At 35.7% G+C, this 18,106-nt stretch overlaps 1 protein-coding gene across 6 annotated transcripts in view; it reads right to left on the reverse strand.

Annotated features, from left to right (window-relative positions):
* The window catches only part of STAG2 (STAG2 cohesin complex component), a 79,332-nt gene that overhangs the window by 10,775 nt on the left and 50,451 nt on the right, over positions 1-18,106 (reverse strand). For all 6 annotated transcript variants that reach the window (XM_086756763.1, XM_086756762.1, XM_086756759.1 and 3 more), the window contains exons 9-26: positions 16,718-16,791; positions 16,480-16,603; positions 15,215-15,313; positions 15,039-15,118; positions 14,399-14,506; positions 13,433-13,544; positions 12,715-12,832; positions 11,896-11,999; positions 10,952-11,044; positions 10,665-10,754; positions 10,109-10,312; positions 8,485-8,555; positions 7,976-8,063; positions 7,793-7,873; positions 4,865-4,957; positions 2,252-2,426; positions 1,708-1,847; positions 421-522 (exon numbers count right to left, since the gene is read on the reverse strand). In XM_086756763.1, coding sequence (XP_086612889.1) covers positions 421-522; positions 1,708-1,847; positions 2,252-2,426; positions 4,865-4,957; positions 7,793-7,873; positions 7,976-8,063; positions 8,485-8,555; positions 10,109-10,312; positions 10,665-10,754; positions 10,952-11,044; positions 11,896-11,999; positions 12,715-12,832; positions 13,433-13,544; positions 14,399-14,506; positions 15,039-15,118; positions 15,215-15,313; positions 16,480-16,603; positions 16,718-16,791 — 1,956 coding nt within the window. The remainder of the gene's footprint in view (positions 1-420; positions 523-1,707; positions 1,848-2,251; positions 2,427-4,864; positions 4,958-7,792; positions 7,874-7,975; positions 8,064-8,484; positions 8,556-10,108; positions 10,313-10,664; positions 10,755-10,951; positions 11,045-11,895; positions 12,000-12,714; positions 12,833-13,432; positions 13,545-14,398; positions 14,507-15,038; positions 15,119-15,214; positions 15,314-16,479; positions 16,604-16,717; positions 16,792-18,106) is intronic.

An 18,106-nucleotide genomic window follows, 5' to 3' on the forward strand; every position in this document is an offset into this window, starting at 1 on the left:
TCACCACAATAACAAAAACGCCAAAGCAAAACAAACAAACAAAACCCCCCACAAACACAAAATCCCACCACACAGGCAGGAAGTGTTTTTCCTTCTCTATCTGTTCATCAATAAGTAAAATAGAAGTTTCACAACAGGTTTCTGACTATATGACTCAAACTATTGTTTTAGAGTTAAGAAGGTATCACAATTACATTCATTTTGTACCTACTGGCCTCTCACATTCTCTTTCCATGGAACAATATGTGGTAAGTACAAGATGACTTCTGGCAGTTTTTCAAGCAACAGTAGAAAAGGTGTTTAAGTTTAGACCTATTTATCCCCACCTTTCATAAAAAATTCTTCATCTAGCTATTAAATAACTGGACATGATCTACGGTATGGAATTTCATGCATAAAAATATTGTAAATCATTCTTACCTGCTGCAAGCTAAGAATAAGGGTTTTAGCACATTGGATTTTGTCTATCTGTCTTGTTTTACTCATTGTTTCTTTAATAATATCACCATAATCATTGTAATACTAGAAAAAAATTAAGAAAAAAAAGGTTAACTTTCAATTTTAGTTGAAAACATTACAATTACTGAATTCTTCAGAAAATAATATCTAGGATTTGCCAGCTAAAAGAAAAATTTTTTAACACTTTCATAAGGAAAAAACCTAACGTGTTCATTACGACATCATCAAAATTATAACCTAAAACACCTTCAAAATTATTTTAAAACAACCCCTCAAATCAGAAAGAGTATATCCACCTCTTTTCATTCCTGTCGTTAGTATTACTTTAGAGGCAGAATGACCTATTTATCTTCAAGGCCATGACACATTTGTTAATGACACGTACTCATCCCTTCAGGGTACAAAATTAGAACCTAACCTTTTTAGTAACTCCTATTAACTCTGGCAGGGAGTTTTCTATTTTCTCTGCTGAAAGGAAGCACTTATGGATAGCTTCATAGCCATAATTTTTCCAAAGATGACAGCTGCCTGTTCACTTCTTTAAGTATTTCAGGTTCAATACAGACCCAATTAGTTATTTAGAGATTCAAAATCTATGTAGGGTGCTCAGATAGACAAAAGAAGGCTGCCCAAACTTAAATTTTTTTAAGGTAATCACCAAGGAGCAAAGCTTTATCATGTTCACAAAATTAGAATTCATAGTATTGTGCAGCTGTGAACCCCAGGGGCCAAGAAGGGGTTTTTATACTGAAATAAGATAGAAACAGATATAAAGATCACAGGAGAGGGTCGGGGGCGGCATAGCAGGCAGGTGGTGTGTGGAATTCACAAAACTTTTTTTTTTTTGCTCTTCTACAAAGTTTAAGCTGAAATTATTTGATGAGTCTAGACATCACAGAGTTGATCCCTGTGAGAAGAAAGCCTGCTCAACTAATAACTGAATTAAAAATATACCATCAATCAAGATAAGAAAATAAATATATTAAAAACAAAGTAAAAATCATTATCAAGTCTCCTTCCTCCCTATCCACTACGCAGACAGTGGAACTGTGAAATTTATCTCAGTCATTTTTTCCCCTTCGCACCAAAAAAGAACTTTTAAAGGCCTAAAAACTGTCAACTCTGGAGTTTTGGATTTTAATATTTTGAATCAGTTATCTTGTAAGGTAAAAAATAAATAATTTTAAAATATACAGCTATTGTATTCTAGTAGTTTTACGAAGTATCACTACCAGGGTTCAGATTTACCTTCATATATTGCTTGAAAATGTCCGCAGCTGTATTCATTTCCACCACAGTATATACAATGAGTTTACAGAAAGCTGCAAGTAGATTTCTTCTTTTGTGCAATGCTTCAATTTTGCTAGCTTCATCATCCTGCTGTCCATCTAGAAAGGGTTCAGAACATGAAAACCGTCAGGATTAAATACTTCATATTTAATAACTTAATATTAAGTTACATGGGCTAACGGTCAGAATTCAGAAAATCAAGTCTCAATTCTGATGGCAGGGCACTTCACTGACCACCGAGAAGTCTCTTTTCCTGATACAGAGACATGTATATTTGAGCCTATTAAATCAAACCTTTACCGTGATTAACCTACATGTCCCCAGAACATTAAATGCTTTAATTGGCTGCTGACATTTAAAAGACAAACCCACCTCTGTGCCCATGTGCACCTCTTAATGTCAGGGAAAAAACAAAACAAAACAAACCACACAAAAAAGAATAGGCAAATAAATCTATTAGTTAGAAGGCAAATAATATAAAGGAAACAAGTTTTGTACAAACCTGCACTATTATTATCATCATCCTGATCAATGAAGACATGATCTAAAATAAAACTGAGTAGTTCAGATTGCAATGAAGAATCAGGAGTGTAAACAAGTGGCTCCAACATGTCACGTCCTCCTGTCATAATCTGATGACTGAAGATCATCAACACATCACAAAGAATTGTGAAAGCCTATTAAAAAGAAGCCTTAGTAAATACTTGCTTGCAAACTGGATTTTATTAAGGATAATGTATTTCTACTTAGAGTCCAACAGTAAACACAGGCCAACTGGAAATGAAAACATGCATAGTTTCTTACAGAAGGTTGCTGTATGAAGACTGAGTCTCCAAATAAAAATACTGCACAGATGAAGCCAACTAAATATCAAAACATTGTGAGACTAAAACATGAGGAGCCCGAAACTCCCGAATTCTTCTACCTCACAGGTACTAGATTAGATCACTAGAGAACTTTGTGGACACCAACCATAGCACAGTCTCCTCTTTTCTTTGTCTTTTTAATTGTTTTGATAACTTTTGTAAAACATTTAACAGCTAAGGTCATGCAAGCCCTTGAAATCCTAAAGTATGTCTTGCTTCCAAAAAAGCAACCACCTCTTCATTTTGCTGCCTAACTTGTGCATCTAACATCAGATTCACTGTACTCCACCTCCACAGAAAGTTCAAATGTGCCAATACCTAAGTTGGAATACTTCAAACAGACCAAGGCAACACACTGCTTAGCACTGCACTTCATTTATTTGATTCTAATCTCTTAAGTACTTCCATTTTAATGAAAAGATCTGTTCTGTAACTCCTCAAAGCAAATATTACTAATTGACCAGTCACAAAAATACATATGCTCCTCTGAAGTCCCTTGTGCCCTTTGATGAGATTAGAAAAGGAAAGCAGAACCACGGTTATTATACTCTACACGACTGAGGCAGCTCTAGTTTCTACAGCACATTCACCTGAGCCCGAGGGTTATACAGCCTTTTAAAGAGACCTACTCAGAGCTTCAGTAGTTTTTGTTACTTGCACTTTCACACCCTACACCTTGTGATTCTGACACTAGATAGCTCTCTGACATAGAACATGCCTTATTCAGTTCCAGGAATATTCTTGCTACTGCAAGAGTTTCAAAAGCTGCAGTTGCATGACTCAGTGGACCAGATATTCAACTTCAAGCTCAACCAGGTTCTTATTACCTTTAGCAGCAAAAAGGCTCCTGGCTTTCTATTTGTTTAATTAAAAAGTATACCCAGAAAATAGTTCTGTCCTTCCCCCTGAGAGAGCCTTTTTTTTTTTTTCATTTTAGCATTCTAAAGGTTGTTCAAGGCACTTGTCAGTAACTGTGCTCTTCACTGGAACCTGAAATTCCTATGAGTGTCCAGGATAGAGAACTATTATCTGACCACAGACTGGAAGAGACTCGGCTGCTACAAATCAGCCTTTTCCTTTGATCCTGTTACCCTCAAAACTCAAGACAAGTTTATTTCCCAAGATGATGTCTCAGTTCTTTCTGAAATAGAAGAAAAATAAAAACAACTCCCAAAACCTTCATGCTTGCATTTTTCTTTTAAAAAGCCAGGATTTTTGTCTCCTGCCTGAAATGTCAGGCAGGAACTAAACATCTACATTTTTAAAATCCTTGAAATATCAAAGAACTTGGTTCCAGCTAAAACTCTCCCCCACAAAGAATAACTATTATGAGGGAATGACTATAAATGTAGTAAAATGAGAACTGCTCACATCTTCTCCGAGCAGTACATCATTGCTGAGGCTTCCAAGCACTTCCTAGAAAGGTCTCCAGTATCTCTAAGCAATATTGTTAACAACTGACCAGTGTGTGAGTATACCCAAGGTTGACCACAAAAATGAAATACCACTCCCCAAAAATAAAAATCCCCTAGGTTACAGCGCATATGTGTGCATGTGTAAACACAGACAGCTCATGTTGAGTAACCATTCTTTTTCTCCCGATTCGGAGATCCCCAAAATCCCAGGACTCTGAAGAACATATTCTGTAGGCAGCACCATGGTGAAGGAGAACAGACAGAGAAGTTGCCCCTCTACGTCCTCCCAGGTTTACAGCAAGAGGAGGAAAGCTATTTTCAAAGTTCTTGAGTGGATGGGCACATCATAGTACAAATGTGGTAACATAAAAGCATTCAAAGACAGAACTGAAAAATTAACGTCCCTCTTTTAAATAGCTGTCCTTAGCTCTTCCAGCTCCGAGTCTATGAATCCACGATCAGTTCCACCGGAGGTGTGTCATGACCACATGGCGAGCAATAGCTGTGAAATGGAACTCTCCCACTGAACTTACAAACCAGAAGGCTTCTACAGTGTGCCTGCCCAGTCATTGTTTAAAGAAACAAGCAAAAACTCTATTTGAATAAAAGTTTATGCTGCCTATTTAAATTTATACTGAAAACCTACCTAGATTACCTAAAAGGAGAGCAAGCATAGAAGTACAGTGTCTATTCACACTCAAAGGGCATTCAGCCTAAACATCTGAGACACATCACATTCCCACATAAGCACTAAAAATACTAGCAAAAGGAACTTCCCAACTGCTTTAAAAGTATGGTATTAGAAGACTACAAGGATAAAAAACAGCCACTAACCTGTTCCTTAACAGCAGTGTTTACATTGGTCAGGTAGTGTTGACAGATTTGACAGAATACTCTCATCTGCTTCTTTAGACGTAGAAGATCCTCCTTTAAAGAAAAGGATTTAACGTAATAGTTTTGCTTTTTCAATTTGATATTCACATTTAGTGTACATACTTCCACAGAGCTATCCAGCACAGACCTCATATGGAGTCGAAACACTCAAGTCCACTGCATTATTTAAAAATCACTATTACAAAATAAAAATAACAAGTAGTAATTTTGTCGATTTTGTCATCATGTGTACTGCAAAAAGAAATGGAAGTTGGGATGAAAAATAAGTGTGTTGCAGTAACTTCCAGAAATAAATTGTAAAATGCTACAACTACTACCCACGTGTGCAGCATAGTAGGTGTCCTAACTTCTAGTTACTCAACCATGTGAAGATTCTAGCCCATGTAGAACAGGGGAAGTCATATTACAAAAGACCAACTGTTTAACCAGCTTCAGTCCAGACAAAGAAGAAATACCCCTGAGATAAGTTTTAAAACTATCCATGCAATCTAAACCAAAACAAGCCTCTCCATTCAAGAATGCAGGTAGCACACTGGTACAACGTGTCATTTAATCTCAACAGGAATCACGAAAGCAACAGCTGTCTCTTGACTATGATTTTAAAACACCTTCACCACATAAAACCTTTTCCCTCATTTACCATTCTGATTACTATAGTGATATTAAGAGAATTACATATGGGAATATTTTCTTTCATTTTTACAGAATCATTTGTTTAAATTTTAATAAAAATTGAACTATTTCTAGTCTTTCATTTTAGCAGTCTACATTATTAAGCTAATTCCCATACTTAGTCAATCTGTTCACAAACAGCATGCAGTTAGCAGTTAATTTTGTCACAGAACAACAAGAAGCAAAAAAACCAAAACTAAAACAAAAGTCTTCAGGCACATTTCTGTACAGTACATTTCTGTCACTTCGGGTTCTGTGCTGCTACGGTCTGTTGGCAATGAACAGAAGTCAATGGAACTTCTGCACATACCTGGTATATTGGCAGCAGTCAAACAGTTAAATAAAATAAAACGGTTGTGGTGCAGACATTAAGCCAATGAAAGCTTTAGTTTAACAAATTTTATTATACAGGAGCAGAAAACAGTCTCAATAAAGGACCATTTTCATTCCTGCATTACAAGTCACATTTGACTGCAAAACAACCAAGTTAATCTTCATTTCTAATCTAATTTCTAAGTGTTCAGCTCAGCTTCTGCCATCAGGCTTGTGATAAAGCTTTAATCACTATTATAAAAAACTCAGACCGCTGTTTACCCTTTAAAGAATAACCTAACAAAGCCTCCAAATCCTTCACTCACATAAGTGGTTCTCAACAACCTATGTATCCACTTCATATCTGACATTTTTGGTTTTGAAAACGTTAAAAGCCTTTAAAACCTAGATGGCAAACTACCTAGCCAGCAATGTTGAAGAAGTTCGCATTTATTTAACAGACCTTCAGACTGTGATTACTGCATCAGTAATGCTGTATTATTCATTGGACTAACGAACATGACGGGGGGCAGGGGGAACCCAAAGGTGTTCTCTGTTATAAAAACCGTTAGTACAAGTTTCACAGTATGCTTTTCCACTCCTCTATCTACCAGAAGCTCATACTACCACAACCTAATATGAACAAAGAAACAATTTATACATCCTCAGATTAAATAAATTTATTGTAATAATGGATTAATAATTACAAATTATAATGTATCGATTATAAATTATTAATGTTGTGAGTTCTCTGTTTTCTCCCTAGTAAATTATGGCAGATGTCTTCAACTTCTTTTTCTTAAATTAATTTAAAGTATGGCAAAGTGTTTAAAAAATGTGAAAAAATGTACTTATTTAATCACGGACATAAATAAAGGTTGTGTTAAATTACTCCAACAGAGCGCAACTTCAGCATAAATTTGGAGCAAAAAAGTACAAAATGTACCCTTCTTACAGAACTGTAGAAAGCTTTCAGAAAAAGTATGTTTCATTATAACTTTTTTTAGTTGTTGGTTTTTTGGGTTTTTTGTTTTTGTTTGGTTGGTTTTTTGTTTTTGTTTTTTTTTTTAGTTAAAGAAACCATTAAAATGTTTCAGCACTTGAACTCCATTTAAAACTGCCCAGCCTTTCAAAAACCGTCGTTCATTAGGCAGGTCACACAGTAAACCATCCCATCAATCTCTTTCAACAATGCTGCCCAGTGGATACAAGAAACCTAAATCCTTCCTCCAAGATTTTTCAAGAAGTGAAATTAGAAAGATGACATCTGCCAAAGCTTTACCCTTCAAGATTACTATACATAGGATGAGAACAGGTCCTCAAATTATTCCCTGAGATAAAGTCTGAAGTTTAACTTAATATTTTCATGTCTTTATTTAACAACACACTTAAAAGCCTGATGAAGAGCAAAGTACAATTGTGACACACTGAGCAGTAAGAATCCTATGATAGCACGCGAATTCTTATATTTCACTGACTTGTTACTGATACTTCACAGTTTGCAAATGAATTCAAACCCACTACTTGAAAGCAGTAAGACTGACTATATTGTGTTTCGTAATTGCTGTTCTACCCCTCCTTAGCACTGTTACTATGCCAGAATACCAGGTATCGCATTTATTTACTACAATTCAAAATTCTGTCAAATTAATGTCAAATTTGACATTTAAATAATAAAAACATAACAATTTAGAGAAATATGAGGTTTAAAAATCAAGCATTCCACTATAAAAACTATGAATTTCAAAGAAGAAATGCAGATTTAGGCAAGTATTGGTATTAAAAAAAGAAATCCATTATCTTAATTTCATCACAGTTCCCACTTGATGACACTGCAGGTATTTACAACTGTTTATTTACTAATACAACTGGAACAAGGCATACCTTTGTGGAACTGCTTTCAGTAATTTTTGCTAGCTGCCAAAGGATTACATAATGAGTACACTGCAGTGCATGAATAACAATCTGAAATCAAAAGGAAAAAACGTGTTAGATGACAAAGGCCAACAGAAGATAGCAATAAAAGCTATTTATTGCTGTACCTAAAGAATACGTTTAACTACAGACCTGTTCTGGCATATCTCCATTTTCAATGCCAGTTTTCAATAACTTGTAGTTGCAGCCAAACAAGTCCCATCTTGATAGGTCATGAGCACTGGAAGCATTAGAAATGAAGCAAAGATGTAACTTTAACACTATTTCTGCCATTTGATGTTAACAACTACTAAAAGCTTAACTGGTCAAGAAAAAAAAAAAATAAACCAAAGCAAAACAAAAACCACAACACAAAAAACCACACACTAAAACCAAAAATCCCCAAACAAAAACACCCTTATCCCCAAAAAATGAACAGAAACACAAAAAAAATACCAAAGCAAAAAAACCCCAGAAGATTTCAGTTCTGTATTTTTCCATACATGCAAAATACATCATGTTCTGCACAACTGCCATTCACACTAAACAAAAAAAAAAAACCAAACCTCTCCAAGTTAGGAGATCTCAAATTAAAAACAAACAAACAAGAACACCCTCCTCACACCACAAACCCTGACAGATGTTTGCAGGAGCCTGCTTACTTGTGAAAAGCAGTGATTCTCTTCAGTGTTGACAAGACTTGATATGCATCATCTTCATCAGGTTCCTCCCCCTGTTTAATAATCATAGTAAGACATCCCAAGCAATGTATGCTAAGCAAGCTAGGGAACTTAAGGAGATTTTTTTAAAAAACCGAAACAATCATCAAACTCCAAAACACACTCCCCAAACCCAAACAACACAAGAGAGAACATGAGAGAGAGCGTGTGCATGCTGCATCTAAATTATTTATCGATGACACATTTGTTTTTAGAGGAGTTAAAGAGTTTCATAGAGAAAGTAGCAGGTTATGTTTAGAAATAGTTAGCAGCACAAGGAGAAACGGAGGAGGAGGGTGGGAGGAAGGAGAAGGTAAAAAAAGAAAAAGGTCTAGGATAGCAGAATACAATGTATTATATAGGTGCTTCAATTTTCTCTGAAGAATCCAGCAGAGGCCACTGTCAGACAATAGATACTGGACTAGACGGGCCACAGGTCAGTACTTCAATCTTATTTTAATCACAGAAAGAAAAAGTCTTTGAGAAAGGCAAGGGAAGTGGTTTTTTGTTCCAATTTTCCCACCAGTTTTGATAAACTTGCACTTGGAGAAAGAAAAGGAGTAAAAAGGAAAGGGTCCAAAAAGTATCTGAAAGTACCTAAACTAAGGTGACAAACTCCTCCTCCTCAGGGTATCAGAGATACTGCAAGTGCAATGCATTCTGCCGTTCTGTAGTTGCACAACCGTATCAAAGCACTATGGATTTCAACACTTTTGCCTAAGTATTTGCCATTTTTCTTCAAGCCAACTGTCTGATATTTAATGTCCTTGCTTTACCTTTAATTCCTTCCCTTTTCTCACAAAGCGGGAAATAAATGCATTAGTAGGCACATTTCTTACATAGCCCACATATGCCTAGGGTTTCTAGAGCGGAGTCCTAGTTCAGGCCAATAAGCAAAAGGAACAGGAGCAAAGCTTGAAAAAATAAATCCGCATTTGAGAAGTGTGGAGAATGAAGTCCTCAAAAAGATACTTCCCATGCTCCTTATCACAAAGGAGGAGAAACAAGTTTTGTCTGAATGTCAGAGATCCCACACAGTGAAGTTAAATACTGTATCAGAAAATTCTCACTCTTCAGATTAGCATGGTGTGGGAACAAAGTGATTTTAAAGCTATTAACTGCATCTGCTTGCATTCAGGTAGGGAGGGGGAGTGTTTTCTAGAGATTTTGATATTTATCAACAGCAACATACAATCACAGGCAAGACTAGCAACACAAGTATGTCTGAGGAGAATCCTAGTGGCAATACAATGCTACATCTTGCAAAAACATGAGCTTCAAAACGTAAAGGTGAAAAGTTTACATAATTCCATAGTTTATCTGAAATTTATCTCAAATTCCCAAGAGACGCTTGTCAAAAGGAGATTAAAGACTCACTGTCCTAATATAAAAGAACAGTCCAAGTTCACACAATCACAGCAACGATACTGTTGTATTATTGTGCTTAACAGTTTTGAAACCCAGAGGAAGTTCCCTTTTCTAACTCATGGACTTGCATAAGGCAGCAGAAAAATACATTGGAAATATTTACAGGGACAGGAAAAGTTGACCTTGCACATTACAATACCTCTTGCAAGAAGTCTTCAAGAAGTCGATTAAACTTGTCTGCCAATTCATCTATTAACTGACTTCTTGCAATGTCAACCCTGTTAAAGATTGTGAATTCTTCATTACAGAGAGCATGGTATGTTTTTGAACAGGCTTCCAAAACATCTATATCTGTGTGCTTCTCCACAATGTCCCGAATTTGTCGCAGTAAGGCATCCAAGTGCTACAAGAAAAATGAGGCATGGAAAAAAAAAAAAAGTATTCATACATATATATACACACACGTGCATGTACGTATTTTTAATAAACCTTAAGGAATTTTACAATACAAATTCAATGCATTACTTTTATAACTATGAGACAGAACACAAAACACTTAGCAAGTTGATGAAGCTTCTGAGTAAGTTAAAAATCTTTAGAAAGTTAATTCTCAAAAGTCATTCTCAACAAGAGCTACGATAAAGTCTCTCTTACACAAAAAAAAATGCACCTACAACAGTGACTGAAATTCCAGTGCCTAAGTTTAAATTCTGGGGTTTCCCTTTCGTATTAAGTGTTATTGAATGTTACCTTACCTTTTCTAATCGCCCCGTTGTATAAATTTCCAAATCAAAGTACTGTGGCAACTGCAATAAGTTCGTGACTTTTTCTGCATCTACAGAATACTGCAAAATTGACAAGGAAAAAAGCTTAAATAAAAAAAGTCTTGGACAACATAATTTGTTATAGAACAATCAAATATTACTAGAGACTAAAAGAAAAAATGAAGACTCGTGCAAGCTATACAGTTAATTACAGAAACTACACTTGTTAGTTAACATTTCAACAACAGCCCATCAGCAAGAACTGGAATTAAACCTACCTTTGCTAGCAACTGCGGAAGTGCCACTGCAAAAAGTTCAGTAATTTTTGTCCTGTCATCCAACTGGGTTTTCTTCTCTTTTGCTGTCAGCACCTAAAATATTGGTACTGTGAGGATTTTACAACTAAAAGTTCTGGTGCAAAGTTTCATTATCATTAATGAAATCACAATTAAATACACAGACCTTCTAATACTCCTGCAAAATATCAATGTTAAAAAGGCCAATAAAAAGTTCATGACTCAAAAAATCCAAAGTAACACCTAATACTATCAAGATTATCCTGAAAACAGAAGTGACAATCTACAACGAAAGGTTTACCCTCTCTGCAACAATACGTCATGATCAGAATGCTTTTCTTGACAATGAAAGCAGCAAACTTTTCAGTTTGCTTACAATTTTTAATGATATTTACTCATTTCATATCAAACTGATCATACAAGTTTTCCATGTGTACCTAAACGTGTTTCTTACCAAAAGGTGCAGTCTTGAAAGCACTTCTGTTCCCTGTTTAATGCCTCAGTAAAAGAGGGCTGCCTAAACTCTATATACAGAGGAAATCCTATTGGTGGACAGTTCTCCTTCTAAAGAGACTACGAAATATATTCCCTTCTTTCATCTTCCTCTTTCAAATCGCAAATACTTTTAGCTTTCCCAAACATTGACTTTTGTTCTCCTTTCCAACTAATACTTGTTCCACAATCAATTTTGGATTACCTTTAACAATAAAAACAAATACAGTAGTTGAAATAGTTTTAAGCACATCCCAAAGTCCAGCAAAAGTGAAACAGCCACAGTAGTCAAGACACTGGAGGCTCCAGAGACCAAAGCTGAATTTCTCAATTCAGTCCCTTCAGGAGCAACAGCCTACAACCTTTTCCTCTTCCCACACTGTCCACACATAACCATTCCCACATCTCTAGACAAGGACGTTTTTGCTTCCTACCCTTTTCCCTGTTCCTCTTCCCACGGGAGGATGACATTCAGCTGCTTGTCGAATTGTACAAAGCATTATTTCAATCAGTGCGCTTTCCTGTCTATCCGTTAAAGCTGAAATGTAAGAAACAGATATTAACGCACAGCTTGATTTTTCATTTTCCACAAGTATTAGTATCAAAATATGTTTATTCTTTAAAAGAACGAAATAAAGGTATTTAGGCCAATAGCTCATTTCCAGGAGTGGGGGCGGCACAGAGGGTAGAGAAAAGCACCTTATAAAACAACGTAAGACAATTTTTTAAGTTGAGGGAAAATCACTGGATGAGTCACAGGATAGGATGAAACAAATACTAAGTTTTATAATTATTTCAGTTCCTTTTCATTTTGCAGACGTCCACTTACTAAGACCTACGAATTACAAAATTATGTCAGAGGGCTGGTTTGGTTTTACTATCATTAAATAAATGACGGTATTTTTCCACAGGGTAGTTTTAACACTCAATAAATGAACCAGTTTCACAAGCAACTTAGTTTCTCTAATGTCAGAAGTGCAGCCTGAACCTGTGGAACAAGAGGGCAACCGGACACTGCATGTTTATTCCCTCTCCCTTCTCTCTCTTCCTCCCTATCTCACTTTCTCACTTCCATACCAGAAGTGATCTCATTCTACTCTCCTTCACACTTTATAAGTAGTATTAGGGGTTTATTAGAGTCACATAAGAATAGAAAATATGTGAGGATTCATAAACATAAACATCTTATTTCCTTATAAATCAAGACTAACAGAAGCTACATAGCAATATAAAGATCTACGAAAATCCCTTACGTTCTTCTCCGTTGAGAGGTTCCTCCAACAGAAGACTGTTCATACATTCCCAGTCCTTCAAGAGGTCTGTTGCACAGTCCCACATGCTGTCCACAAGGTAAGCAGCGTGTTCATGCAACTAAAATGAGAACAGATTAAGATTTTTTTTTATCAGCAATTAACTTTATTAAAGAACTTCCTATAACATGGGGCATTTTTCTCGCTTGGCTCCTGTCTGTAGTGAAAGCACTGAGAAAATTTTGCAAGCTCTCTGGTTCAACAGAAGCCTCTCTTCCCCAATTAACTTAAACAGATGAATCCAGACCAACTGCTACACAGAGTAGTGCTACAAGATCCATCAGAACCTGGGGATAAGGGAGTGAGGGTGATGGTTGTGGGTTTGGTTTTTTTCCCCCCCCGTCTCCTCTTATGAATCTAAATCACAATTTCTTTCCACTTATGTATTAGCATGAAGAATGACTGAAGAGTATTTGTTAGAGCCCATCTCAACACTGTGTACTGGACAGATCCTTCAAATAAACACAACCACACAGAACAGTCTTTCAAGCCTCAGGTTGCTCAAATAATAGAAAAACCAGGACAAATTCAAGGTTATTAACCAATGTGTGTGGAAGAAGAAAAAAAAATTTAAAAAACCAATATTAACACAAAAACAACAAAACCCACAAAAACAAAACACACATCACAAAAACAAGGATATCCCTGGAACTCAACTTACTTCACTTTCCAAAAAGAAAAACACTAAAGTCTTCACAAGATTAGCATTCGGGCTTTGTCTTCCCCTCCTTTTAAGTATTCCATCATCTTCAGGATCTCTGCGGCTGAAAAGTCTAAAAGAAAAATTGTTTCAGGACACGTTTCTTATTCATTGTCTTTGCCACAGTCAATTCATATCAAGATACTGGTTTTTTTACAGACATGCACTTAATACCTTGCTGCTTGGCTCCACATTTTATTTTGAAAGGAAGTAATTTGGGATAAGTATGATTTGAACAATTTTGTATATGCCAAGTTGGTATTTCACCAACTGTTTCCAGTGGAATGGATAATTATAAACAAACACCAGTGATAACTGCAGGTGCTTGAGGTCCTATGCTCCTCTTTAAAAACTATGTTTTCTGAACCTCCCCACATGAGACTTTAAAGCAGGAAAGACATACTGGAAGAAGGTCTGGAAAGTATTAGATGGAAACTCTATTTTGCTTCCCTACAAACCTGAAATATGTGTTGAATCTGTCTAAAAAAACAAAAAACCAAAAGAAAACAAAACAAGTAACCAGTAAATTAAACAGAAAATACTTTACAAAATAGTTGTATGAGCCAATTTGAGGCAGGGGGGAAAGAAGGATCTACAATTGGGAAAATATACGTTATGATCAAAGCACAAATTTTTGGTACAAAACCACAGAAGCATTTTAAGATGTTGCACAGAACACAGGAAGGACAGGAAGACAGAGGAATGTTTTATCATATTCCCCGTTGGTACGAGCTTTTAAAAAACTTCAAAACAACTCTCCATTTCCCACTCTGAGGAACTACAACAATTCAAAACCTACAGTAGTGTTACATTTTCTGTAAATTATTGCTTAAGGTCGCTTCATTATTCAGTTTTTCCTCCTCTTACTTAAATACACACATGAAAATTTACAAGAAGAGGAAGTTAACCACAATTTCTCCATCTTACTTTTTATAAAGAAATTCCCCTGCAGCAACTGCTACTGGTCGATGAGCTGAATAAACCAGGTGGTAGACATTTTCACAGTCTTCTGCTGTCAGAACTTCTTCACTACTCCTAGGGGTGGGGATGGGAAGAAGGAAAGAAAGAAAAAAAGCTGAGTCAACAGCTTATGGCTCTAATGAGGAAGACGGAAATGAAGCAGAACCTAAACCTTTTCCTTCAATTTATCATCCTAAAACCCAAATCAAGATACCTTAGTTCCAAAGTCTTCCTAAAAAAAAAATTACTGATACAAGTATGAGCATTCAAGTAGGTTATGCACAAAAGTTCAACTACTTTGTAATGTTCAATACATCTCATATTTCTTCAGTTCAAATATGCCATGATAGCTTCAAATAAGCAAGGATGAATTCTCAGTTTCTCGACTTTACGCTTACTTAACTGTTGGCAGATAAGTTAACAGTACTGTTCTAGCCGTATTACTTTTGAAATTCTAGTTTCTTCAAGTGTAAGACACGTAGACATTTCTCTAGACTTTGGGTTATCTAAATTCTGTCAAGCTGCTGTCCTTGGCCACAGGTATGTGAAATACCTTTAAGTTTTAATATTTGTTGTAGGTCAGATAAGGAGATACATATGTACTTACTGTAAAACAAGAGTGAGTAATTTTATTGCTTGGACTGCAACATCATATTCTTTGTCAAGAGTCATAGACACAATTCTATCCTAAGAACACAAAAGAAAGTATTATCAAAGAGAGAAGAAATGTAATATAACTTTACAAAAATTCATACATACTTAAAAATACGAAGTTACACTAACCTTGAACCGACTGGTGAAGAGTTCCAATTTGGAATTAAGCTCTTTATTATAGTAAAGCCCTTGCAAAGCAGTTAGGCATTTGAGTCTTACTTCTCCTTGCTAAAATAAAATTAAGAACTGGATTAAAAGTTAAGTATAGGATACAGATGTGATCTTCAAATCATAAAAGACAAGTTTCTTTCACAGTCTGAAATAATGCAAAGACAAAGATTAAACGTTGTCAAGATATACTATCAATAATCATGATAAAGACATAAGAATATGTCCTTGTTTGTAACAAGCCAATGAAAGGGTAAGTAAAACAAAAAAAACACCCCATATCTTACTGCAGTTAGTATCTCTTTAAGTGAAAATATACTTGTTTCATTCTTTAAAGATGCACTCTAAGTGCTCCAGATATTTCTAGGTAGAATTCTATGTGTTTCCTTTCACTTAAATTAAAACTGGCAACTTTTATATCATCAACAACCATCTCTTCTTAGATCAGAATTAGCAAGTAGATACAAAGAGAAATATTCCTCCTGAAGTACAAGATCTACTTTAGCAGAGAACATGTTTTAAAGTATACGCCCAGAAATACTTTTCAAAAGCCTAGGACAACTGACTTCACATAGTTTCTTGTCACTCCACTGCCAGAGGTTATTGGTTTAAATACCAAATCCATGAACAGTACAGCATGAGTGAGCATCCCTCATTTGTTTCACTTCAAATTCGATAGCTTGAAGTCTCCAAGGCAAGAACTGAGACAATGTGATGACTCAACAATGAATCAAGGAGTATTTGTAAACTCTATCTGTTGACCACTCCAAGCAAAGAATAATCTTTAGCAGGTAGCTGGTAAGTAACAGCTTGAGGCACTCATGAGCACAAAAGGGGACATTTCCCATGTTTTTTACAGGTAGCTGAGAATGGGAAAAGGTTCTTAACTTCGCAAACCAGAGAAACTGTTAGGCTATAGAATGGATTATTCCCTGTGAAATGCACTAATTTTTTAACAGTTAAGTATTACAAAGTAAAAGTCTGTATCAGTAATGAACAAATAGAAAAAGCCATTTCCTTACAAATAATAGTAACACATACGGTCTAAAATCATTCAGAAGATGCAAGTCTATTCTATATAGATGTTAAAACACCAGTGCTTTGAGTGATAAGAAAAGCAGTGACTGATTAAAACAAGAGATCAGAACCTGGTCTGGCAAGATCAACAACCAAAAAATGCGGACTTACGCTTCATGATTCTGTTTCTTTTCCTCAAAGCAGCTTACCTTATCATGCATAGTCCATCCTACGTATTTTAAGTAGCTGTCATTGAGAAAGGCGTCACTGTACATCTTCATCCATATTCCAATCTCTTCAATGCAGATAGCTCTTATTTCAGCAATTGCATCTCTGTGGAGGTAAGTGAGGCAGTAGGATCAAAAAGATTAATAATTAAAAATAATTCGTCACCAGCTTCCAAAGTAAACTAATGAAGCTACAAATTACTTACTAAGAGAAACTTACCGGTATCTATGCACAAAAACACCTTTAAATATTGCATTCATCATATTTTCTATTTCATCCTGATTTTCCTGAAGCTGAAAGAACAAACAGAGTATATAAACAGTGAGCAGTACTTTTAGTCTGATCAGATGGTGCTGATGCTAGGCAAACTAAATTAAGTTAACAGTTGCAAGTATGGTCATTAAATCCTTTCCTGAAACATTCACAAGTCTGTTTCACAATACAATATGCTATTATGTAAGGAATTGTATCTACCACAGCATACAAATTTTAGTAATTCTGACCACTGGAAAACTGTTCTTCAGCTGTCCCTAAGACACGTTAGGATTCTGCAAGCTCCTTCCTAATTTATTTACAGGAAAACTTTATTTAATTTTCTAGTAACTTTTTAAGCCCAATGTTCAGCCCTATTTTTAATACACTTACTAAGTTTTTATGAATCCATATTCTTAGAACAATACCCAAATCACATGAACTGCATTACAAGGAGTCTTTTCTGTACGCTACAGAATTTGTAATCTAAAAAGACAGATGAAGAACTTGGCAAACGGCCACACGAGTAGCATATACTCTGTTTTGAATGCTTCCTTCCTCCTCCTCAATTACTTCGAGAGGAAAAAAAATGCAAACTGAGTAAGGTATTGCAGAAAGAAAAAAAATAATTTAAGAATATAGAGCTGAAAAGTAACAGAGGAGACCAATCCAGTCTCAGAATAAGAACACTAGAGCAAGACATGCAAATCAGTTGAAAAGTCATACATGCACTATTTTAAAACACAGAAAATTATATTTGCTTTGAAAGAGCAAGAAAGTGAGTTAAAAGAATTTACAATAACTAAATATTGTCAGCAGACAAGTGTATTCTTTTGGCAGTCTGAACTATAAAGACAGGACAAATTGAGATAACGTTAATGAGAACGGTCAAGGACTGAGGAAGTAGACATTTTGGTCGATGAGATAAAACAAAAACAAACAAACAATTCCCCCAAGCCACCCAAAAATCCCCACTAAGAAACCACCAGAGATATTACCCAGATGAGGGGCAGAGGGGTGGGAGGGCACATTCGGGGAAATGGATACAAAAGGTAAAGGACCTCTCCTACAGAAGTTTAGACAAACAGCAAGAACAAACAATTTCCATAGCATCACAAGATCCAGGAATTTATGGAAAAAAGGAAAAACTAAGGAAATACAGTAAGAATAAAAAGACTAAGCAGCAGGAGAACAGGTCTAACAAAGCAAAATATTTAGCATGTCCTGGGTCTAAATTTAACATCTGCCCACAGTAGCTGCTGAAGTAGGAATAGGGGGAAACAGAAAAAATTTCAAAATATTAAAACAAAAGACATGCAAAAAGAATCAATAAATAAAGTTAATTTTAATACTGGG

The sequence above is a fragment of the Chlamydotis macqueenii genome, chromosome 11 (genome assembly GCF_036417535.1).
Source record: "Chlamydotis macqueenii isolate bChlMac1 chromosome 11, bChlMac1.mat, whole genome shotgun sequence".
NCBI lineage: Eukaryota > Metazoa > Chordata > Aves > Otidiformes > Otididae > Chlamydotis > Chlamydotis macqueenii.